This window comes from Hoplias malabaricus, chromosome 16 (genome assembly GCF_029633855.1).
Source record: "Hoplias malabaricus isolate fHopMal1 chromosome 16, fHopMal1.hap1, whole genome shotgun sequence".
In the NCBI taxonomy this organism is placed as follows: domain Eukaryota; kingdom Metazoa; phylum Chordata; class Actinopteri; order Characiformes; family Erythrinidae; genus Hoplias; species Hoplias malabaricus.
Genome location: NC_089815.1, coordinates 18,767,715 through 18,794,152, shown reverse-complemented (window position 1 = coordinate 18,794,152; position 26,438 = coordinate 18,767,715). Strand labels below are relative to the sequence as shown.

Below are 26,438 nucleotides of genomic sequence, written 5' to 3'. Positions count from 1 at the left end.
TCACCTGACCACCGATGACGTCACCCGTTCATTAGCCCTACCCCCGAGTAACGTTTAATAAAAATAAGAGAACAGGCTGCGTCTAATACAAGTATATTGACTTTTATTTATATTCAAACTGCATTTGGATCAGTTCAGTTTCACAACAAAGAAAATACAAAAACCATTTACTACATGGGTCACAAAATAATATTAGGCTTTATTTAAACTATGGCTTTTCATGTAACTAAGCCAAATATCTTCCCTGGATTAGCCCCAGTACCCACTGCGAATACCAGGATCTGTGGATGCTCAAGTCCTTATATAAAATGGTGTATTATTTGCATAATATCCACATGTCCTCCATCCACTTTAAACCAGCTGTAGATCATAGACCATCCCCGCCTCGGGTCACTGTAGATAGTGGATTTAATCCACAGATGCACACCCTGTGGATACTGTTCGTATTTATTCAGGAAATACTTTGGAATTTTAAATGTTCAAATAATGACATAATTTATACAAAGTGTGTAGACACCTCTCTGAATGAAATGGAATGCTTTGGAACAGCTGCACATGAGCCTAATATCAATATACACCGTGCGAAGTGTCTGCAAATGTTTGTAAAGACCCCCATCACTGGTCTGTGGAGCAGTGGAACTGTGTTGGAATGGTGTTTGATATTTCTGTGGCCATCAAATCCTCACAGCTATGTTCCAGTATCTAGTGTACTGTACTGTTCCCACGGTGAAGAGAAGAACACCCTCCTGATTAACTCCCCTCTGATCTTGAGAAACGCTGGAGGTGTTCAGTTGTTTAGACACACATTCTATAATATATATATAACAGCAATTATTGATAATTGATTATAAATCAGTAAGGAATATTGCTTTTTAACAACACAATGACATTTATTTGGTTTCACATCAAACACAGGGGTGACATAAGCCCGTGTCCTCGAACAGAGAGCACTTTTACTGAACACAACATCAACATTAATGTAAATCAGTAAATCTGAATTTCAATTTAAAAGCATGAGGAGAATGCAAACACAGGACGGAAACACTGGAATATGGATGAGGACACAAATCACATAACAGAAAATATAAACTCTCAATTTAATAAACAAAACAGGACACACTAATGTACACAGACACACTCATTTATAATACCCAATATTAATAGAAAATTACCCGATAATGAAATATCTGCAAAAATATAATGAAAATTCTGCCTAAAAGTGGGTCTAAAAGGTAATAAAATCCAAAAACACCCCATGGAACTGGCTTCTCACTCACTCTCAAACACACTTATTCATACATACTTACTGCACTTATACTCACTCATTCATATCCTACTCGCATTTAGCAGCTGTTCCAGTGGGGGGTGCTGTTCAGTGCTTCATTTAAAAGACACTGTCTTGGGAATTTATGCCATTGTGTTGGGCACCACTTTGTTGTGTTTATTTCAGGACGTTATTTTTGGAAAATCATTGAGGAATTGTTATAATATTGGGTTCAACAAAGAACAAGTTCAGTTTTTGGCATTTCATGATTCTTTAATAACTTTTACAGGTTTCTCCTCTGCACCAAAATCACTGAATTCCCCCACGCACCCTCACACCATCGCCATCATGAGAAACGTTAACATTTTAAAATGCCAAATAAAATGTATAAAATCTGTATAAATCTATAAAATGTTATATTTTTTCTTATAAATCACTGCTTATGCAAAAAGCAGCAGCAGTGACAGTATAGTTCTGATCCTTTCCTTTCTCTACACTGCAGATATATATATATATGTTATTGAGTGAAATCCTATTAAATCTAGTTCATTTCACTAATATTTATCATTAGGAAACTGTTGTGAGAGTATTATACGTTTATTTAACATATTTCCTAACAAATCTACGTGTTTTAAGTGATTTTATTTGAAGATTTTCCAGTGGAATATGAATCTCTCTCTCTCTCTCTCTCTGGATACAATCACTACAAACATCTAGAATCAGCTTGAATGTTGATGGAAGATTCCTGAAACTCAGAGACTTGAAAGGTGGGAACCTAAAGAAACTGGGAGGCCTTGCCCTTAAGAGTGGGAATACCCACCCTGCGCAACCTGAACATGCAAAAATCCCAATAGAAAACCACCAATTTTAACCAGAGTTGGGATATGAACCTTGTTTGCTCAACATTGTGAATCAATGCTCCATACAACTGAGCAAACACTGTTCATATCCCACCTCTGACGACTTGATGGTGGTCTCTTGGGATTGAGCGTTGGATTCTGCAGGATGTGAGGCATTCCCTCTCTTAAGGGCAAGGCTGGCCTGTACCTCCATATTGGAGTTCCCCATTCCCAGATGTTTCCACTCCCTCTGATAGGAATCTTATAATACCCTCAGAACGATAAATATTAGATATACAGACGATATGTAAGAGAATGTCACTCAGTAAGAGATCATTATCTGCCGTGTATGAATCATTATTAAAGGTGTGAGGTGGTTAGTGATGATTTAGGCTTTAACAAAAAAAATACTGTATACTCAACACAACCTACACTACTGTTGAGTTAATTTCTCAACCCAGAGCCTGACATGGATCAAACGGAACCAACCAAACAGTCCAAACACAGAAAACATGACCAGAGCAATGAACTTTATATTAAACATGAGGACTTTGGCAGCAAGCACAATGCTATTGTTCAGAAAATACACTACAAACAGAACTATAGACCATGGCACGCAGTTCTGAACATAACAGACATCTACACAACCTCATACCAACGTGTTTGGGTTATCTGGGTCTTTGGAAGCAGCTAAAAACAAATGTGTTTTTCCCTAGAGACTGCTAGGTCGGACAAGGTCGGACACACTTTAAAGAATAGGTGATAATCCCATCCAAATAAATGAGAAACTGTATTAACAGATTATATCACTATATCTACATTAAGAGACAGTTATTTGATGAGCGGAGGCGAGGAATAACTAAATACATTTACTCAAAAATATGTGCTAAATTACAGTTCAGATATATATTAGAGTACTTTCTGATTTTTTAGTATTTAATACCAGTAAATTACATTTTATACCTTGTTAGAGAGTCGTGTTCTTCAGTTTCTCATTCTCTTACCACTGTTGTCAAAGCTTGTCCAACCTAGCAACAGTAACCAGGGAAGAATGAGTCAGTGGGCGGAGCCAGGAGAGGCCAATGAAGAGGCTCTCTCTATGAAAGAGTGAGAGAGAGGAGTGCAGTCGGGTGTTTTTTTGAGTAGAAGATGGAAAAAATAAGACGTGTACAATATGAAACTAAAACTGGTAAAAAAAAAACGGACGGATGGAAGGATGGCAAAAGGAGATGAAGGACAGAGGGAGGTCTACATCTCATGTGAGAGGACTTCTTGGGTGTTGTCTCCGTTGGAGTGGGCGTGGTCTCCGTTGGAGTGTGTGTTGTTTTCGTTGAGCCTCCGAACGCGATAAACTTCGTAATGAATACTGCTCGTTATATCCTTCAGGTTCTGCATGTGGGTCCTGAGAGTGGGGGAAGGGACAGACAGATAGAGAGATGAAGAAAGAAGTGATGAAGCGAGGGGCAGAATAAAAAAAGACAAAGATGGCAAGAAAAAAGAAGGAGCGATAAAAGGAAAGAACATAAAATAAAGAAGAGATGAGAGGATGACAAAGAGAGAGAGAGAGAGAGAGAGAGAATGGTGGGAGAAATGGAGGGAGAGCAAGACCCAAAGAGAAGAGAAAGATGGAGATTGAGAGAAAAGTTAGAGAGGGTGTGAGTGAGAGAGGGAAAACAGAGAGAAACAGGGAGAGTAGGGAGAGTTGTGAACGGAGAGAGAGAGAGAGAGCGAGGCAGAGAGGGGAGAGAGAGAAAATAGAGAGAAACAAGGAGAGAGGAGGGAGCGGTATGGACGGAGAGAGAGAGAGAGAGAGAGAGAGAGTTGAGTCTTGTGCTGCTTGTTTAAGCTTCATATTATAATTATAACCCAGTTTAATTGTATAGTTTATGCATTAAATGTAAAGCTGTAGAAATGTGTAGAGAGAGAGCTGAAAGAGTAAAAGCTGCAGATCTTGTGCGCACCTGATGAGCAGATCCCTCAGATACGCAAACTCACAGTGCGCCGTGTTCTCCACTGAAAGAGAGAAGACTAAGGTCAGCACGGGGTACATCAGCACACTGTAGTTCCACTAGAGCTCCTCTGGGTGGCGGTGTGGTACCACTTTCACAGTCAAAAGAACATAAGACACACAGCCACCACGAGATATACATCCATCACATCCATTACATTGCAGTTACAGACTGTAGCCCACCTGTCACTCTGCATACTTCACCACCCCCACTTTCCCCCTGTTCCTCAGCGTTCAGGACCCCCACAGAGCAGGTGTGATGTGGTGGTGGATCGTTCTCAGCGCTGCAGTGACACTGACGTGGTGGTGGTGTGTTAGTGTGTGTTGTGCTGGTGTAGAGTGGATCAGACACAGCAGTGCTGCTGGAGTTTTTAAACCCCTCAGTGTCTGGACCGAGAACAGTCCACCGACCAAAAACATCCAGCCGACAGCGTCCTGTGTCACTGATGAAGGACTAGAGGACGAGCGACACACACTGTGCAGCGACAGATGAGCTGCTGTCTCTGACTTTACATCTACAAGGTGGACCAACGAGGGAGGAGTGTGTGTCTATCTTTGTTTACCTTCCACCGTTCCCCATCGCGTTTTCCTTCCCAGAAGCCTCTTCCCGTTCACCTGGTATTCCTGATCACTGCCCACAACGGCGAACGGAATCATCTCCTGCAGCAACAGAGGAACATTCAGAGCACGGGAAAAGTGCACAGACCCTACTCTCTTAAAAGTGATGGTTCTACAAGGGTTCTTTATTTAAGAAAATGGTTCTATACAGAACCGTGAGCTCTTGAAGAAAGCTTTGCCTGATTAAAGGGCTCTTTGTATTTCCTCTCATTGATGGAGAATGTGTTATAGATGGTTCTTAGGAAAGGGTTCTATACGGCACCAAAAATACTTCCTCTGTTGTAACAAGCATGACACCATAACAGAAGAACCGCTTGTGGTGCCGTGTAGAACCTTTGTTTAAATGGTGCTGTATAGAACCATCTACAGCACATTGCATCGTGAAGGGGTTCTTCAGGTTGATGGAGAAAGAGCCCTTTACCCTCAGCTGTGTGACCCAGTGACACACAGTGGAGTTGCTGTTAATTCCACTTGCAGACGGTGGTCTGGGGCAGCTCTAGCGAAGCAGAGGTGAACCACAGAGCATTTTTCTTAGCCTTCGGCGACGGCTGCGGCTAGAACTAACGCTGAAATCTCTCAGTAACTTGGATATTAACTCACCCTGATTTTATCGTTGATGATGCGGTCCTCTGCGTCCTCGTCAAACTCCTTCTGAGGGTAGATTTCAATCTCATTTTCTCGCAGGTCCTCCCTTATCTGTGTGAATTAGATACACACACAAACAAATGTTTCAGACATCTTGTCTAACATTTCTCCAGAAATTAAGATAACTAATCATGTACCCTACTCTCTACTCTCTGATCGGACCCTGATTGGTTTCCCACAGCTCCCCCCTGAAATGTATCGTGTGTCGTCTCTAACCCAGTCTCTAAGGGGAACAGTGGTCTTTGGAAACCACAACAACGGCGGTGGTAACGTTAAGCGGTGTTTACTCATGGTGTATCGGCGTGTTGTTGTTGTTTGGGACTGAACACAGCTCCGTCATCAGTTCAGACAGATCAGTAGAGTTTGTTCCTTCCTTGTTGCAGCGTCCAGCTCTCGCTGGATTCTTTCGTCGGCCACCGATCCAAGGAGCGTTTGAACCTCTTCAAAAGACCGCGGCGTCATTTTACGAGCTGCAGTCGTGAGTCGGATAAAAACAAACGTGATCTCTGCTGCAGCTGGAGATTTTACAGATGGAGAGTTGGTGCTGGTCGTCTGCGTTGCGTGGCGTAGAGTGACGACTCTCTCTGGACGATCAGCGCTCTGCAAGGTTTACACGCCACGGTTTAGTCCCTACTCGACTCGCTCTGAACCACGAGAGAACAGCCACTAAAGTTTCATACCTCTCTGGTGGACTCTGTATTGGGCCTGATGCATTAAGGCTCATGTGCAGCTGCTCCAGAGCGGCCCATTTCCTTAAAGTAGCTGAACTCACTCGTGGAGGAGTGAGGGGAGGAAGGGCTCAGGTTGTGGACACATGCTGTAGTTTCTCCCTGATGTTAGTAATTAAAGGCTTACGTAAAGAACAACTGCAGAGACGTAATTTTGTGGCGGAGTGAAAGCTGCTGTTGGAGAGAGTCTGTGGTCGGACTGGAACCGAATCAGACGGGAAAATACGTCCGAGACCCGACTGACCGACCGACCGGCTTCGCATCACCGCTAACGTCCACAGGAGAAGATAATGAGAGGAACGCGGTCGACCAAATAAACACTCGTCACTGAGAGAGCAGTCGGGCGATAAATCATCACAGAGACGCTCCGCCAAGAACCAGCTCCAGGAACCGGACAGAAACAGAACCGGGCCTTTCCACCCCTCAGACCACAGCTGGTATTTCTTTAATCCTTCAGCTGTTTGTGAGCCACCACACGCCGCCAGAGTCACAGACTACTGCCCCTTTATTTCATCGCTTTTCAAAAATGTTTGGACTAAATGTGAATGTTTAAAACGTGTGAATACTGTGTGTTTAAAATACATTTATTTTCAAATCAATAAACTGAGAGAGAGAGAGGGAGACACACAGAGAAAGAGACAGGGGGGGGGAAGAGAGAGAGAGAGAGAGAGAGAGAGAGAGAGAGTGACCTCTCTGAACACTGCAGAGTTTATTTAAACGTCTCTTTGAGTCCAAAGCTAAACATTAACATAAATAAACCAATGTTTCAAAAAGTTCAGGAACTCAGTGAAATCACAGGGTTTACACTCCTCTCTCTCTCTCTCTCTGTGTGTGAGAGAGAGTGTGTGAAAGAGAGAGAGAGAGAGAGAGAGAGAGTGTATGTGTGTGTGTGTGTGTGTTCTACCTTCAGTTTGAAAAAGTCTCTCTCCTCCAGAGTCAGTGTGTCTGACTTCGCGATCACGGGGACGATGTTCACAACTTTGCTCAGATGCCTCATGAACTCGATATCGATCGGCCTCAGACTGGAAACACACACACACACACACACATTAAAGGAACATTAAGGAATGTAGATGACGTATGAAATGGCTTTGTGCTCCTTGAACCAACCAGTTTATGCTCCATAGAGCGGGTCTCCTGTCTGTGTGTTTAACCGGTTTAGAACCGAACCTCTGACACACCCAGGCCTCTAGGTGTCAGTAGAACAGTCTTTTGTTTTTTATAAACTTTAAATATAAAGGTTACCTCTGGTTCTGTTCAATTTAAATTAAGGATAAAAACTTATTAAAGGAACTGAAACAAACCTAAAAGTTTAGACTTGGCCTTTTTTAATATTTACACTGGTCTTTAATATTTTTACTTGAATATTTCTTTTACATTCACTTTATTTTTTTTATTGTATTTTTATGTGTGTCCCTTTGATCTTTGTTTGTATTTTTCTATTAGTTTCCTTTTGTGTTATTGCTTTTATTTGGTACATTTTTTACTATTTTTGTTTTTAATTTAATTTTGTGTAAAGAACTTTGAGCTGAATCCTAAAGTATCAAAGGTGCTGTACAAATAAAGTATGTTTTTAATGATATTATTATATTATTAACTGCTAAATACTACACACTAACTGCATTAACAAGAAAAGACCACCAGGGGGCGGTAAAGGCACAGCAGGCTCATCTCACACAGCCCACAATTTCAAACCTGTCACAAACCCCAGAGCACAGCTGTAGGAACCTGACCCTCCTCACACTCGTGTTTCCTCTGTCTTTAAAACACTACAGTGAAACTTAAAAAGGGGAAGTCCAGCAAATTTCAAAATGTCTCCAGAATTCTGTGGTGGAGGTGGACGTCTGGTTCCATTCAAAACCACTGTGAGTTCTGTGTTCCTCTGGAACGGACCAGAACGGAGGGAGAGAGAGAGAGCTTTACAGAAATCTGGAAACACACATGGACTTCCCCTTCAGCACTTAGTTCATTCCCAGTTTAATAAAAGCACGATGTTTGCTGTTAATCAGATTAAAGGTGTCCCTCCTCTCTCAGGGTTCAGGAAAAATCCAGACTCCAGTTTAGTGTCCTTTTAATCTTTTAATTTGAATTATCTCCTCAAAAGCCTTTGTGAGGCGTTAGATCTCAGGAGCATCGTATTACACTCACTGTCTGTGTTTATTTCTATGTTTTACAGGGATACGACACATTTTTTTTCATCATTTTGTCTCAGTAAAGCACTTTGACACTGTGTGTGAAAAGGAGCTCTGTAAATGATCTTTATTCACATTTTAATGAATCAGAAGAGACTCAGTGAGCATTAGAGAGTGTAACATCTCACACCTCCACATCACGTCAGCGTTTCACTTTCACAGAAAACCCTCACACACTCTGAGAACCGGCCCCAGTCCCCCGCGAGCCGCACGGGGACAGGTTAAAGACGGAGACGTGTCTCTGGGAAAGGGCAGTTCAGACTGGGGCTGCGGTCTCCCAGTGGCCCCCGAGAAAAGGAAGGAGACACTGGCTCTGTCCTCACTTCCCCTGGCACCCACAGAAACTGAGACGTCAACAAATAGAAACAGGACTCAGAGCCGGAATAAGACCCTGGTTCCCCTGGGAATCGGTCAGATATTAGTCTGAAAATAGAACACTGTTCTTATTACACACACACACAGAGAGAGTGTGAGACTCGACTCACTTACTAAACTACACTCACTCTACTAAAGGTTAGTTTTGTATAAGAACAGATCACATTCCAAAGCACTGAATAGCACCCCCTTGTGGAGTCCTTCATGAACGGGAGTGAGTGGTGCCACCTTGTGGATAATTTTAAGCTCTGTGTGAGTGTGTGTGAGTGTAATTACTTTGTAATTAATTGAGTAATTATGGGAATCACACAAAGAATTGGGTAAATGTGAAGTTACTAAACTAACTGGACTTTTAGGGGTTAAGGGCAGGGAGAGGTGAGCCAAGTGCTGACGCAGGGGGAGAGCGGGTCCTCCGTCATAAATCTAAGAGCTCCAGAACACGCAAAAGCCACTGACGACTTAAATACACGTCTCCTCTGTTTCTCTCTGCAGCGACTACTTAATATTTGCAGCACTTTTCATCATTTCTTACATAAAACATCCTCCAGGAACAAAACCCAGCGGCAACAACACACCACTCTGGCACCGGGAGCGAGGGCCGCCAGAACCCGTCACAAAACCACGCTTTTAAAAAACGCAGCCGTCAGACTGACACCAGCGGCTGGAGAGAGCGGAAAAGACGTAGAAACTGATCCAGAACCTTTTCTTGGGCCAAAACCAGAGAGAACACGAGCCCAGAGCAAACAGAACCCAGAGCAAAAAAAATACCAGGGAAACTTTCCTCCAGTCGAGGAGAGGAAAACCCAGGCCTGGAGCCACCGCAGCGCTGTGGACAGCGTCCAAACTGAGGACCACCCTTTAATCCGCTCTTCGCTGTGAGGATGTGATGGCAGCCGTGTGAGTTTTCACGAGGACAGGTACTGAGCTTGTTTGATCACAACTTGTCCAAAAGGTAGGGGAGGTTTAAAGGGGACGTCTACGATGGGTGGGGAAACACTGTTATCTCTGGTTTGTTTACGTTCAGAAGCACTGCATCTTTTAAGGTGGAGAAGGAGAAAAACAGCTGTTGCTTGAACATCCTCATCTCTTCATGATTTTCAACATTTGGAGTCATTTGGCTTTCTCTCTCTCTCTCACGGCAGAGAAACGCCATCTGGAGGTTTTTAGACCACGGAGAGACTCCAAACGCTGAAAAGCACCAACCGAGATGAGGATGTTGCTCTATTCCTGCTCCATAGGGGGGTAACACTGACTTATTTTTGCTGTTTCCGATCACTTAAGGTGGAAATGTCTCCAAACTCAGGAGAGCGCTAACTGCATGAAAGTAAACACAGAGCGAAAGTGCTACAAAACTAAACAGCTCGAGTTACACATGAGTTTGTGTGTGAAATCAAACAGTGAATAAACACTTACAGACAATTTACACTTCAGATGTCTACAAACAACAGTCACTTTTCCCCTCGAACCCACCGCTCCACCTTAAAAGATGCTGAGCATAAGGTAAACAAACCAGAGAGAATTGCAGTTCCCCAGCATTGTAGACATTCCCTTTAAGTCATGAACATCACCTATAAAGAGACCCGGGGGTGTGGGTTTGAGGGGGGTGCGTGACACCCCTCTGGCCGACTCTTGGCCTTGGGCCTGGTGACCTTCAAATCATGTGCAGATCTGTGATTAGATGTATTCAGATATATTCTAAAGATTCCTAGAATGCAGGGAGTGTGTTTAAGAATGTGTGTGTAATGTTTTCAGTGTTACAGCTCTTGTGTGTGCGTGTGTGTGTGTGTGTTTTGATGCTTTAATGCCATGATCTGAGAGCAGTAAGTGGGAATGACATTTGCTGTTTTCAATCCTGTCGGGCTGAACCCGAGAAGGGAATTGAAAGCCCTAGTATTGCTTTGAAACCTCGTATCTCCACACACTCACAACTTTAGCGAAAACCTCCAGCGCTTTGTAGAGGGGCAAAACCTTCACAACAAACGCACACCAAACACATTGAGAGTTAGACGTCTTCTCTGCTGTGACCACATTCTCTAATCTCCAAAAAAAAAGAAAAGAAAAAAAACAAAACTCCAGGACTGAGCACAGAACAACCAACCAATCAGCTACCGGCCTCAGTGGGGGCGGGACCTGCGGTGGCCAATCATATTCTTTTGAGAGGTGACAGGGAATCAGAGCTTGAGTGAGAGTGAGTGAATGATGGTGAGTGAGCACATGAGTGAGTGAGTGATTGAGTGTGTGAATAAGTGTGTGTGTGTGTGTGTGTGTGTGTGTGAGCACATGAGTGAGTGAGTGTGTGAATCAGGAGAGTAACTGAATGAGTGTGTGTGAGCACATGAGTGAGTGAGTGAGTGAGTGAATATGAATGAGTGATATGAGATACGAGGTTCTGTTCAGACCGTGTGTAACAAAGGGTTTAGATGGAGTGTGTTTTTGGGCAGTGGTTATAGAACGTGTGTCTGAGCATGTTCTAGATACGGTACTGTGGCAGCTGTTACACACACACACACACACTCACACACAACAGCTGAGAGGGCTGAAACATGAACACACAGACACACTGTAGACACATCATGTACTTGTACAGACAAGCATGAGTGTGTGTGTTTGTGTGAGTATACATCTGCTGAAGGCGGTATGCTGTAAATGCAATGAGCATGTGTTTGTTTGTGTGTGTGTGTGTGTGAGTGAGAGAGAGAGAGAGACTGAATATTTACAAAGTCAAAGGTTTGTGGACATCACCTACATAAAGTTTTCAGTAAATTAAAGCTCCTTGAATGCGTCTCAGATTTACAGAAAAACATGAAACAGGACGCTCTGAAGCAGCTGCACATGAGCCTTAAATCACCAGGCCAAATACCAAGTGTGGACCAGAGGGGTATAAACCCCCAGTACTGGACTGTAGAGCAGTGGGACTGTGTTCTGTGGAGTGATGGAGTTCCTTTGGGATGAGTTGGAGTGGTGTACTGATATCGTGTGTGTGTGTGTATGTCTGTGTGTCTCACCAGTGTCCTGTCGGAGGTATGAAGTACAGACAGCAGTGGACTCGTGTGTCTGGGATGCGTTTTTTGCGGCTGATGTTGATCTCCTCCTGCAGGAACTGCTCGTACTGTTCATTAATGAACTTCATTATGGGCTGCCAGCTACAAAACACACACACACATACATATATATATATATATATATATATATATATATATATATATGAATAACAGATCATACATATACAATAACACAGTGTATGAGGGGTCCAGACGGCGTGGTTCTTGTTACCAGTTCTCGTTGTTGATCTGATCTCCAAACCCCGGAGTGTCGATCACTGTCAGCTTCATCCTCACTCCCTTCTCTTCGATATCTACAGAAACAGAGGGAGTCTCAGTCTCTATAGGGCAGCATTTCCACCAAAACTAACCCTCAAACCTTTTTCACATACAGCACTGTGCGAAAGTCTTAGGTGCCTAATATTATTATTAAAAATAATAACTCCTCCGTAAGCACGGTGCTTGTATAAAATTATATATAATTACTATAAACATAAAAACATAAACACAGTAAAAGTAAAAGGGTTTTAGTTCTAAAAGTAGTAGCTTTTGAGAACCAGGTTCGTACATTTTCCTTCGACACATGTAGACACAGCTGGAGATTTTGTGTGTGGTTCAGGGGGCGGAGCCTGTTAAGTGTGTGCAGGAGGCATGGCATGAATTCACTGTGATATTCCGGGACATTCCTGGCTCTGTTCACACAGGGGTCACTCGGATATTGCCGGGGTCTGGCAGGATAGCGTCTGTGTAAAGTCAGGGACAAATGTTACAGATGTGTGTTCACACACACAGCTCCTCTGGGTAAAATCCAGAAAGGTTCTGGGTTGTTGTGGATTTATAAACACAGCTCAATGGTCTGAAATTGACCGCAGATCTGAGCACGCTGAAGAGCGTACAAACTCTCCATCGTCTGATTCATTAAACATACGACATGGAAAATAGCGGAGATCTGAGCGCAGTTGATGAATCAGCTCTGGTGCCTGAAACCAAGCTCCACCTACCAGTGTCTCATTTACATATTGTAAATGCACCAAGCTCTAGTACAGAGACTGAGGGTGGAACTGAGAGTGAAGTAAACTGATGTGTGTGTGTGTGTGTGTGTGTGTGTGTGTGTGTGTGTGTGTATTCACCGTGGCTGATTGACTTGATCTCGATGGTTTTTGGGATCCTCTCCTCGTCGCTGGACAACACTGACCTGCGGCTCACTTTCGACTTAAAGAGAGTGTTTACAAGAGTCGATTTACCGAGTCCACTCTGACCTGGAGACACACACACACACTTATGAATCATCAAACATGAGCTTGATTAAAGCAGGTAGAATGTCAGACCAGTTTATTATCGAGCAACAGATGGACCACTCTCTCTTTGTCTCTCTCTTACACACACACACACACACACACACACACAGTGGGCAGCCTGAGAGCAGATTGCTGACCCTCCTGAGCCGGCAGGAAACAAAAGACACACACTGACACAAACAGCACAAATCTGCCACCTTAGATAAAACCAGTACCTCCATCTGCTCCTTGCTCCCCCTGCCTCCTGAGCACAGCTCCAACCCGCACTATGTACCTACACAGGTCCAAATGTTAGCAGACCCCCTCCATAACGACTGATTTCAGCTGCTGTAAGCTACACCCCCCGGTGGACACCGTGTGTATCGTGTCTCTACAGAAATGACGTGAGCCTGAGGTCACCACACCCAATGCCAAGAGTCAACCAGAGGGGTATAACACACCCCACCCCACCCCCACGCCCCAGCACTGTGAACCACCTTCTCTGAAGTGATGCAGCACCGTTCAGTTCCTCTGCGACAGACTGGGGCTGAGTTTGTGATCCAGATCAAATCATCCAACATCACACAGCGTCACTGATGTTAATGAGGCTGAATGCCATCAGATATTCACAGCAATGTTCCAGTACATTCAGGATAAAGTGGCCCCAGGAGAGTAGGGAGTGTTCCGACAGTGAAGAGGAACACACTCCTAATCAACGACCCTCAGCTCTGCGTTTCTGTCCCGGAGCAGATAACTATTTTATTAATCAAATCAATTAATTATCATCAGTAATTAGAATTAATAATTACATTTTCAGTTGTAGTTGGATATTTATTTAATTCATTTGTAATCTTTATATAAATCACTATAATTACCACAGAACTAAAACACTACGGCTAATTTGCACTTGTGTGAGCACGTGCCTCTGAAAACACACACACACACACACACACACACCCACAGAGTGTTTACAGAATTTTTCTAGCCTTCAGCTGTTCAGAGCTCTTTAATTAGTGTGTGAAATACACACAAACAAACAAATACACAACAAAAAACTACCAGGAACTGTTCCACGAAACAGGACACTCTCCTTTAACCAGACCCTAATTAAACCCAAAGTCCAAACACACACACACACACACAGACTGAGGATAAGCTGCTGATTGCGGAATTGTCTGGGCTTCATTTTCCTGAACATCTACAGGTGGCCACAAGTTACTGCGGCAGGAGCCAAGAACAACAAATCAACCCCGAGGAGGATCTCCGGCTGCTCGCTCTGGGGAAAACAACAGCATTTACAGCACTGTAGATTTAAAGCCCCTTCAGACACCAACATTCCTGTTTCCCCAGACATTAACCTCCCCCCGTTAGCTAGAACACCCCCGAACCACACACAAAACATCACAAAAGCTGCTAACACAACATCACTCTAGCTCAACACGCTTGGAGGAGAACACTAACTCTCCGGAACCCACTTTAAAGAAGCTTTGTGGTCTTAAGATGGTCTTCACAAGAGAGAGTGTTTAATGTGATCCTCACTCCCTGTGTCTGCGTGGGTTTCCTCCGGGTGACTGTCTGTGAGGAGTGTGGTGTGTTCTCTCTGTGTCTGCGTGGGTTTCCTCCGGGTGACTGTCTGTGAGGAGTGTGGTGTGTTCTCCCTGTGTCTGCGTGGGTTTCCTCCGGGTGACTGTCTGTGAGGAGTGTGGTGTGTTCTCCCTGTGTCTGTGTGGGTTTCCTCCGGGTGACTCTCTGTGAGGAGTGTGGTGTGTTCTCTCTGTGTCTGCGTGGTTTCCTCCGGGTGACTGTCTGTGAGGAGTGTGGTGTGTTCTCCCTGTGTCTGTGTGGGTTTCCTCCGGGTGACTGTCTGTGAGGAGTGTGGTGTGTTCTCCCTGTGTCTGTGAGGAGCGTGGTGTGTTCTCTCTGTGTCTGCGTGGGTTTCCTCCCACAGTCCAAAACACACGTTGGTTGGTGGATTGAAGACTCAAAAGCGTCCGTAGGTGTGAGTGAGTGTGTGTCGCCCTCTGAAGGACTGGCGCCCCCTCCAGGGTGTGTTCCTGCCTTGCACGGAGTAATTCTTGGTAGGCTTCGGACCCACAGCTGCCCTGAACTGGATAAGGGTCACAGACAATGAAGCCTATAAAACAAAATGCTATTTCTATTTTATTTTAAAGTTTACCAAATCAAAACTGAAACACTTTAGCTTGCACTCAAATTTCTATTTTAAGATTTAGCCTTTAATTCTCAGAAAATTGAAAGGTTAAACACAGCCCAGAAAACATCAATAATAATAATAATAATATGTATTAAACAGTATAAAATAATAAAATATAATGTGTTAGTTTGATAAATACAGTCAGATGTATAAAAAGAGACTGACTGCACCTTTAATTCAGGCACCTACCCACTACCATGATGTTGAGCTCGAAGCCCTGTTTCATGGCCTTCCTCCTCATCTGCTCCAGGATCGAGTCGATGCCGATGTACCCTAGCTCCGCCCCCTTTTCACCCCGCCCTGCAGCAGGATCCACCCCCTTCACTGTGTCTGCCATGTTACCGTAGAAACTGGTGATGACCTCTGACCCTGAGGATGAGACAGAGACAATGACATCAGTATTAAATAACGAACATTAATGGACAACTGTGAATCTGTCAGGAATTTTTCTAAAATTACTCCGATTTTTCTTTTCTGATAGAAATATCAGTCAATAAACCAATTACTGATCATCGCTGAGCTTTGATTACAAGCGTTTCATTAGAAGTGCTGAGTATAAACAGAGAGGGAGAGAGAAAGACTGATCTATAGGAGCAAGAAAGAGAACCTGAGCAAAAAGAAACAGAAGAAGAAAGATACAGAACAAAGAAAAACAAAGGTCGAGAGAGATAGAGAGACAGGAAAGACTGAGGAAGGGGTGATGAAGAGAAAGAGAGAGAACAGAGAGAGACAGAGGAAGGAGGGATAGATATGGAGGGAGTTGAGAATATATCTAAAGAACAAAGAGAAAGAGAAGAGAAATACAGCCTTTAGAATAAATGTATATTTGATATTTTTATTATTTGGAAAAATTCATTTTTATAAAATCACTAGTAAAATGTGATTTAAATTACATCGAGTTTCACACACGATACACTGAGTAAGAGTCGTGTTATTTTTGCTTTAAACACACAGTAAAAACGTTTAAATTATTATTAAAATATAAAATAAATCACTAACGTAAACAAAGTGAACATGTTTATAATAATATTACACAACTATCTACTAAGTGTATAAATATATTCCCACTGTCAGAAGAGGAGCAGAAATAACACGAATAATTCTCTCAGTGTAATGTGTAACTTTATATCATTTAATTTACGTATTATCAGTGATTCCAAACAAACACAGCTGAGGTGCATCAGCACAATTTACATTTACTCAGTTTTTTATGAGGGAGAGGAAAGAGAGAGGGATAAATGAAAGAGGAGCAGTAAAAAGGGAGAGAGGTATTTGAAGAAAGGGAAAAGAGTGAGGGATGAACTGAGAGGAGAGTGAGGAGATCGACAGGAAGTGAGTGCAGTTTATTTCTACGACAGCGTGTGACTTCCTCTTTATAGCAACTGTCTAGACACCAGCAGAAAATACACACACTACTATCTTCAGAAACACTGTTTACGGACAAACAAGTACAAACACATGTCATTAATTACAGAGAGAGGGGGCCTTCATATTTATTTACTAATTTAAATAATAAAATTGAAGTAGTAATTCTCAAATCCCCATCCATCATATACAGCACGATCAGATGTGAGAAACAACACTCTACAAGCTCCACACGCTCGGAGGAGAACACTGACCTCTGTTCATCAGACTCAACACGCTCGGAGGAGAACACTGACCTCTGTTCATCAGACTCAACACGCTCAGAGGAGAACACTAACCTCTGTTCATCAGACTCAACACGCTCGGAGGAGAACACTAACCTCTGTTCATCAGACTCAACACTCTCAGAGGAGAACACTGACCTCTGTTCATCAGACTCAACACGCTCAGAGGAGAACACTAACCTCTGTTCATCAGACTCAACACGCTCAGAGGAGAACACTAACCTCTGTTCATCAGACTCAACACTCTCAGAGGAGAACACTAACCTCTGTTCATCAGACTCAACACTCTCAGAGGAGAACACTAACCTCTGTTCATCAGACTCAACACGCTCGGAGGAGAACACTAACCTCTGTTCATCAGACTCAACACGCTCAGAGGAGAACACTAACCTCTGTTCATCAGACTCAACACGCTCGGAGGAGAACACTAACCTCTGTTCATCAGACTCAACACGCTCAGAGGAGAACACTAACCTCTGTTCATCAGACTCAACACGCTCGGAGGAGAACTCTTACCTCTGTTCATCAGACTCAACACGCTCAGAGGAGAACACTAACCTCTGTTCATCAGACTCAACACTCTCAGAGGAGAACACTAACCTCTGTTCATCAGACTCAACACGCTCGGAGGAGAACACTAACCTCTGTTCATCAGACTCAACACGCTCGGAGGAGAACACTAACCTCTGTTCATCAGACTCAACACGCTCGGAGGAGAACTCTTACCTCTGTTCATCAGACTCAACACGCTCAGAGGAGAACACTAACCTCTGTTCATCAGACTCAACACGCTCAGAGGAGAACACTAACCTCTGTTCATCAGACTCAACACGCTCGGAGGAGAACGCTAACCTCTGTTCATCAGACTCAACACGCTCAGAGGAGAACACTAACCTCTGTTCATCAGACTCAACATGCTCAGAGGAGAACACTAACCTCTGTTCATCAGACTCAACACGCTCGGAGGAGAACACTAACCTCTGTTCATCAGACTCAACTCGCTCGGAGGAGAACACTAACCTCTGTTCATCAGACTCAACACGCTCAGAGGAGAACACTAACCTCTGTTCATCAGACTCAACACGCTCAGAGGAGAACAATAACCTCTGTTCATCAGACTCAACACGCTCGGAGGAGAACAATAACCTCTGTTCATCAGACTCAACACGCTCGGAGGAGAACACTAACCTCTGTTCATCAGACTCAACACGCTCGGAGGAGAACACTAACCTCTGTTCATCAGACTCAACACGCTCAGAGGAGAACACTAACCTCTGTTCATCAGACTCAACACTCTCAGAGGAGAACACTAACCTCTGTTCATCAGACTCAACACGCTCAGAGGAGAACACTAACCTCTGTTCATCAGACTCAACACTCTCAGAGGAGAACACTAACCTCTGTTCATCAGACTCAACACTCTCAGAGGAGAACACTAACCTCTGTTCATCAGACTCAACACGCTCAGAGGAGAACACTAACCTCTGTTCATCAGACTCAACACGCTCGGAGGAGAACACTAACCTCTGTTCATCAGACTCAACACGCTCGGAGGAGAACACTAACCTCTGTTCATCAGACTCAACACGCTCGGAGGAGAACGCTAACCTCTGTTCATCAGACTCAACACGCTCAGAGGAGAACACTAACCTCTGTTCATCAGACTCAACATGCTCAGAGGAGAACACTAACCTCTGTTCATCAGACTCAACACGCTCGGAGGAGAACACTAACCTCTGTTCATCAGACTCAACTCGCTCGGAGGAGAACACTAACTTCTGTTCATCAGACTCAACACGCTCAGAGGAGAACACTAACCTCTGTTCATCAGACTCAACATGCTGAGAGGAGAACACTAACCTCTGTTCATCAGACTCAACACGCTCGGAGGAGAACACTAACCTCTGTTCATCAGACTCAACACGCTCGGAGGAGAACACTAACCTCTGTTCATCAGACTCAACACGCTCGGAGGAGAACACTAACCTCTGATTCTGTTAAGTTAAACTCACTGTGAGGGATGGAATCTAAGGAGGTCACACCCACTCTAGCTGTAAGATTTGGCAACAGGTTCTCTTACATGGCTCTATGTTCTAGATAAATCACAGTTCTAGATATTAATGGAGTACATGTGGAACAGCCTCCAGAGGTAAGTATTTCGGGTGAAAACATGAGAGTGGAAATATATCGCTATGAAGTCAAGTTCAATTTTATGCCCACACGAGAAAGAGAGCGAGAGAGCGAGAAAGAAAGTGATGATGAAAAAGTGAAACTGCCGTTGAAAGGAAATGCTTTTTCATTTTGTGACTAAAATCAAAAGAGTTCAAAGAGAGCCGTTAACTGAAAAAAATATTTAAATGAAAACACACACACACACACACTCTGCAATACAGCAGTGGGCATTTTTCTCCAGGCACCTTGAGCTAAAGGAACTGAATCATCAGTGTTCTCCTCTGAGTGTGTTGATGTGATAGAGTCAGGGGTTAGTGTTCTCCTCTGAGTGTGTTGATGTGATAGAGTCAGGGGTTAGTGTTCTCCTCTGAGTGTGTTGATGTGATAGAGTCAGGGGTTAGTGTTCTCCTCTGAGTGTGTTGATGTGATAGAGTCAGGGGTTAGTGTTCTCCTCTGAGTTTAATGAGCTGCATTCACACTGCATTAGCAACAGGCTGTAAATTGTGTTTAAGAATAATGAAATAAACACAGCTTTTTTACCATCCACACACTCCACTCATCTGCACAGAGCAAACACTAACACACACTCCTCCAAATCACACACACACACACAGTCATGAAGTCTGCACACACACTAACCCTCTACACACACCCCCACCCCCAGGGTCTCCGCTTCACGCTGCGCTGCTTCATCACGATTCACCTGCTCTCAGCACCATGTGATTAACATCCATCCGTCCACTACACACACTACATCAAAGATAGCACACCACCCCCCGCAGTGTGTGAGCGCTCACGAGAAGCTCAGGGAGCACTGCAGAGATCCGGCTCATGTGCAGCTGCTCCAGAGCTTCTCATTTCATTTCACACTGTTGAACATAATGTATACAGCAAAGGAGCTGAGAGAGAGTGTGTGTGTGCATATGAGAGATAGAGGACACACACACACACACACACACACATATATACTCAGAGCTTGTTGTGTAAGTTCTGCAGGAAGTGTATCACACTCGGTTTACCACATTCAAACTGACTGCACGAAAGTATTTGGAAAAAAAAAAAAAAAATTTACAGTCAGTGAGACACACACACACACACACACACTTATTAGCTCACTCACTCATCCAATCTTTCATTACCTTCAGTTAAAGAGTAGCGGACTGCACCACCTGCCGTGATTCAGGAGAGCGGAGCGTAAAGGAAACCAGACAGCTACTCTGAGAGAACTGTGTTTGTGACATCACAAAAACCCACCCATTCTTCCTAGAGCTCCGCCCACTCTGGCTGAAGTCATAAGAAGTGTTTCAGCTCACGCTGCTTTTTGAATGAGGTTCAGCACAGGCGACCCAATCAGAACAGAGCTCATTAACATATTTATATGGGTGCACATAGGGCTGGACAATAATTCAATATCAATAATTCAACATTACAATAACAGTGATGTCAGTTTTAAACACATTTTCATTATTTCAGTCCACATTACTCACAGCAGCTGTGACTGACTGTCGGTCATTAGAGGGCGCTAACGTCAGTTCAGCTCTCGATTTAAAAACATCAACATCGATAAAGTCGGTTTCTGTTTGATGGCGATGGCTTGTTTCTTGTTTTTCAGTGGATTTTACACCGTTCGTATGTCGGACTGATACTGTATCGACCACAATTAATAAAGATATCGTGATATGAACGTTGCCGTATCGTCCAGCCCTAAGAGCACAGGAACAGAAGAGTCGGTTTGAACTACGTCAGTGTCACATTTTGTCTCATTACAGAGGACAACAACAATTATGACAATAATAATTAATAAAAATCATAATGTGAATGTAATTTGTGAAATATCTAAACACTGATATACTACTAATTCTACTACAGTTAATCATTAAAATAAAACTAATGACACAAGGAAGTTTATGCAGAGTGTATATGTTCTACATCACAGACACAAGGGCGCTTCACTTCTGAAACACAAACAGGAAACCATAAGTTTATCACTTCTCACACACACTCACTCAAACACACACACACACAGGCTCTGCTAAAATCATGCAGATATTATCAACTTGTCCTGTTCCTTCAGAAACTAAAAGGTTGAGAGAGACAAGTAAAAAGCCCAGACCCACACTTTAAACTATACATACACAATAAAATGTACCTCCTACACACAAACACACACACACACACACACACACAATCTATGTACTGTTTGTAATAGCCAATATGAACACAGCTAGTTAATTTACATATTTATAGCTAGCCATTAAGTTAGCAGTTAGTGTTCTCCTCCGAGCGTGTTGAGCTCCAGAGAAGTTACATCGGCAGAAGACTGAGAACACGAGGTGGACTTGGTGTCACTGAGAAATCAGCATTTTTACAAAATGTAACTAATATTTTTGTGACAATACTGCAACCGATCGACAGATTCATTTGTAAAACACAGCTGTGTGGGGAAGGTCTGAGAAACTGATCAGATGCTCTACAGAGAACACGCTAACGGAGCGAAGGACGGGTAAATCACAGCAGGGGAAAGGAAGAGAGGAGGAATGCTACCACTCCACTTCATCTGTCGTTCCCTTCACTCTCAGCCCCCCACAGAATGTGACCTACGACCCCAGACACTGCTGAAGCAGATGGCACTTTCTGTACAGACAGTTATTTGGGGGTGGAGAGAGAGAGAGAGAGATAGGTGATAAGACTTAACCCTAACTCACCTATGGTCTGATCAGCTTTAACTCTATAGGGAGGGGATTAGTGTTGTGAGAGGAGTGTGTGCAATTAAACACATGGTCAATAAAACAACACAGAGCATGTTGAACTGAATAAACAGAGTCAGTAATTAGCGCTCTCCTCAGAGCGTGTTGAACTGAATAAACAGAGTCAGTAATTAGCATTCTCCTCAGAGCGTGTTGAACTGAATAAACAGAGTCAGTAATTAGCGCTCTCCTCAGAGCGTGTTGAACTGAATAAACAGAGTCAGTAATTAGCGCTCTCCTCAGAGCGCGTTGAACTGAATAAACAGAGTCAGTAATTAGCGCTCTCCTCAGAGCGTGTTGAAATGAATAAACAGAGTCAGTAATTAGCGCTCTCCTCAGAGCGCGTTGAACTGAATAAACAGAGTCAGTAATTAGCGCTCTCCTCAGAGCGCGTTGAACTGAATAAACAGAGTCAGTAATTAGCGCTCTCCTCAGAGCGCGTTGAACTGAATAAACAGAGTCAGTAATTAGCGCTCTCCTCAGAGCGCGTTGAACTGAATAAACAGAGTCAGTAATTAGCGCTCTCCTCAGAGCGTGTTGAACTGAATAAACAGAGTCAGTAATTAGCGTTCTCCTCAGAGCGTGTTGAACTGAATAAACAGAGTCAGTAATTAGCGCTCTCCTCAGAGCGTGTTGAACTGAATAAACAGAGTCAGTAATTAGCGTTCTCCTCAGAGCGTGTTGAACTGAATAAACAGAGTCAGTAATTAGCGCTCTCCTCAGAGCGTGTTGAACTGAATAAACAGAGTCAGTAATTAGCGTTCTCCTCAGAGCGTGTTGAACTGAATAAACAGAGTCAGTAATTAGCGTTCTCCTCAGAGCGTGTTGAACTGAATAAACAGAGTCACTAATTAGCGTTCTCCTCAGAGCGTGTTGAACTGAATAAACAGAGTCAGTAATTAGCGCTCTCCTCAGAGCGTGTTGAACTGAATAAACAGAGTCACTAATTAGCACTCTCCTCAGAGCGCGTTGAACTGAATAAACAGAGTCAGTAATTAGCGCTCTCCTCAGAGCGCGTTGAACTGAATAAACAGAGTCAGTAATTAGAGTTCTCCTCAGAGCGTGTTGAACTGAATAACCAGAGTCAGTAATTAGAGTTCTCCTCAGAGCGTGTTGAACCGAATAAACAGAGTCAGTAATTAGCGCTCTCCTCAGAGCGCGTTGAACTGAATAAACAGAGTCAGTAATTAGCGTTCTCCTCAGAGCGTGTTGAACTGAATAAACAGAGTCAGTAATTAGCGTTCTCCTCAGAGCGTGTTGAACTGAATAAACAGAGTCAGTAATTAGCGCTCTCCTCAGAGCGTGTTGAACTGAATAAACAGAGTCAGTAATTAGCGTTCTCCTCAGAGCGTGTTGAACTGAATAAACAGAGTCAGTAATTAGCGTTCTCCTCAGAGCGCGTTGAACTGAATAAACAGAGTCAGTAATTAGCGTTCTCCTCAGAGCGCGTTGAACTGAATAAACAGAGTCAGTAATTAGCGTTCTCCTCAGAGCGCGTTGAACTGAATAAACAGAGTCAGTAATTAGCGTTCTCCTCAGAGCGCGTTGAACTGAATAAACAGAGTCAGTAATTAGCGTTCTCCTCAGAGCGTGTTGAACTGAATAAACAGAGTCAGTAATTAGCGCTCTCCTCAGAGCGCGTTGAACTGAATAAACAGAGTCAGTAATTAGCGTTCTCCTCAGAGCGCGTTGAACTGAATAAACAGAGTCAGTAATTAGCGTTCTCCTCAGAGCGCGTTGAACTGAATAAACAGAGTCAGTAATTAGCGCTCTCCTCAGAGCGCGTTGAACTGAATAAACAGAGTCAGTAAATAGCGTTCTCCTCAGAGCGCGTTGAACTGAATAAACAGAGTCAGTAATTAGCGTTCTCCTCAGAGCGTGTTGAACTGAATAAACAGAGTCAGTAATTAGCGTTCTCCTCAGAGCGTGTTGAACTGAATAAACAGAGTCAGTAATTAGCGCTCTCCTCAGAGCGTGTTGAACTGAATAAACAAAGTCGGTAATAAGCGTTCTCCTCAGAGCGTGTTCAACTGAATAAACAGAGTCAGTAATTAGCGCTCTCCTCAGAGCGTGTTGAACTGAATAAACAGAGTCGGTAATTAGCGTTCTCCTCAGAGCGCGTCTCACTCAGAGCGTGTTGAACTGATGTCACATATTCAGCAGTTAGACTAGTGTTCTCCTAGTGCTGAAGCTACAGAGTCAAAATGTTGCTCAGGTGAAGTGTGACCCAGATAAAAGTCGTTAGGCGCTACACAACCAGGATGTTAACTGATGCTACATCTTCAAGGGAAATATGTAAATGTGACTTGTGGCTGTTCACTCTGATTTCCTGCAGCATTTAACAGCATATCAGTCTTTCACCACCCAGATCACACTTCTGAAATTCTGCTCATTTACTACATTTAAAATAATATGATTTCAATATACCGCGACCCTGAAATGGAGAAGCGGAGAAGACAATGATGATGATGATGATTTCAATATAAAATAAATATGACTTCATTAAAGTCTTAATCTAAGCAAATATGCAGCAAATATGCTGTAAACTACACAGAAAAACTGAAGATTTAAGGTTCGGCAAAAACACTCCCAACAAAAAAATAATGATTATTTATCAACGTTCAGGAAATAAACAGAATCAGTCATTAGTGTTCTCCTCTGAGTGTGTTGAGCTGAAGTGATGTATTTAGCAGAGTGTTCTCCTCCGAGGACACTGACCAGATGATACATAAAGGTTATTTATCAACCTTCAGGAAACAAAATCACTACAAAACACCAGCTTCTTCACATTCTGAACTTCACAGCTGGCTTAATGCATCTGGTTGTCTCACTAAAATTTAGCTAGAGCAGTAAAAGCTGATTTGTTATTGCTTTCATAGCATTTAGCTATCAGTATTGTTGCCTGTTAGCGTTTACACACATGAATTAATGCTAACAACTTGTTGACTACCTAAGGATTAGCCTCATAACATCTGGCTAGTTAGCATTGCTGGCTAGCCTTATTACAGACTATACAGAGAGGTAAAATGTCCGAGTCTCCCTGATTAACCAGGTTAGGTAGCACTAGCTCTGACTTGCTACAATCATTGGTTGACCTTACGTCCTCATTTTCCTGGACACATCCTCCCTCTTTTTGGGATGTGAAAACTGTCTGTTCTGGATTCATAAACTGTGTAAAATGTCTGGGATTTCACACTGATTTTACATCTCACTATTTTTGCTAATGACATTTAAACTGTTAAAGAACCTTAGGATCGAGTGGTGGATTTTTAAACCTTTAAAAGTTTCTTCACACTCACACGCCTCTAAAACAAAGCCCTCAAAGAACCCTTTATAACAGCTTTATTTTTAAGAGTGCAGGTTTCGTTTCTAGAGTCAGCAAAAATTGTGTTGATGTTTACCACTTTAAACATCTGTTTAAGCCACACCCCCTCACCACTATGATTGGTCGACTACCCGCATGTCCATCATCCATTGGTCAAACTGCTTCCCCCCAGAGTCAACTGACCACAGCCTAAAAACACCCCAATGTTAATGTAAATGAACCCAGATCAGCTTGACTTTATTTATTTATTATTTTTTTTATAATATAACATAACACTTATTTGCAGATGCCTATTTACACAAATTATTTACTGCATTTATTTATAGTCTGCACTTTTTACATCTGAATATTTAGGTCCCTTTTTCCTCACTTTTCAGGTGAATTTTAACTCTGCTGTCTGTATCTGTGCCGAATCTTTTTTACTTATTTAACTTTAGATTATTATTTACTATTGATTTTAGAGATATTTATTTAGCTGTTCTGCCTTCACACACACACACACACACACACACACACACACAGGGCCATGGTCCTAAAACACAGGCCTACTTACAGCCTCCAGCCACCACATCCTAACCATGCCGGATGCCTGTGAGTCCCGTGTCCTCTTTTAAAAAGAAAAACACAAAATCATCACCCGATAGAACTGCTTACACAAACTACTGCAGAGAAATGTGTAAACACAGCAACATCCAATCAGAATGAATGAGATCAGCAGGGAGCCCAGAGCACAGTAAGATATCAGTCAGCTTCAGGTGCGAGTCACAGACCCAGGTGAGTCGGGGTGTGTATCGCGTCTGAACGACTGAGACGCGAAGGTGCTAACGGCTCACTGCAGACGAGGGGAGGGTGTGTGATGGAAATGTAAATGAAGCAGGTTCCAGGGCAATCAGAGGCTTAATGAAGAGCTCAAACAACGACAGGAAAAAACTCAGACAAGGCCTTGATCACAGATCAGTGACGCACTAAAATAAAAACTCTGAATCCACTCACACAAACACACCTCACACTGCAGACCGTCTGCCCTCCTCAACACATTCATTCATTCATCTTCTGTAAACAGTGCATCCAGAGCTTACCTGGGACACCAAGCAAACACACACTCACCCAGTCACCCACACACTCACTCAGTCACTCTCACACACTCCACTCACCGCCACCTGCTGCCCACAGCACATTACTGTAACTACAGGGGTTGGACAATGAAAGTGAAACACCTGGTTTTAGACCACAGTAATGTATTAGTGTGGTGTAGGGCCTCCTTTTGCGGCCGATACAGCGTCAGTTGGTCTAGGGAATGACATACACAAGTCCTGCACAGTGGTCAGAGGGATTTGAAGCCATTC

At 43.2% G+C, this 26,438-nt stretch overlaps 1 protein-coding gene across 4 annotated transcripts in view; it reads right to left on the bottom strand.

The window, feature by feature from the left end:
* Nucleotides 1–106: 106 nt before the first annotated feature.
* LOC136671599 (neuronal-specific septin-3-like) overlaps nucleotides 107–26,438 on the bottom strand; it is a 62,167-nt gene continuing 35,835 nt past the window's right edge. For all 4 annotated transcript variants that reach the window (XM_066647339.1, XM_066647340.1, XM_066647337.1 and 1 more), the window contains 9 exons: nucleotides 15,389–15,568; nucleotides 12,841–12,969; nucleotides 11,943–12,024; nucleotides 11,675–11,812; nucleotides 7,007–7,124; nucleotides 5,330–5,425; nucleotides 4,675–4,771; nucleotides 4,065–4,116; nucleotides 107–3,505 (listed from right to left, as the gene is read on the bottom strand). In XM_066647339.1, coding sequence (XP_066503436.1) covers nucleotides 3,352–3,505; nucleotides 4,065–4,116; nucleotides 4,675–4,771; nucleotides 5,330–5,425; nucleotides 7,007–7,124; nucleotides 11,675–11,812; nucleotides 11,943–12,024; nucleotides 12,841–12,969; nucleotides 15,389–15,568 — 1,046 coding nt within the window. In that variant the 3' untranslated portion in view covers nucleotides 107–3,351. The remainder of the gene's footprint in view (nucleotides 3,506–4,064; nucleotides 4,117–4,674; nucleotides 4,772–5,329; nucleotides 5,426–7,006; nucleotides 7,125–11,674; nucleotides 11,813–11,942; nucleotides 12,025–12,840; nucleotides 12,970–15,388; nucleotides 15,569–26,438) is intronic.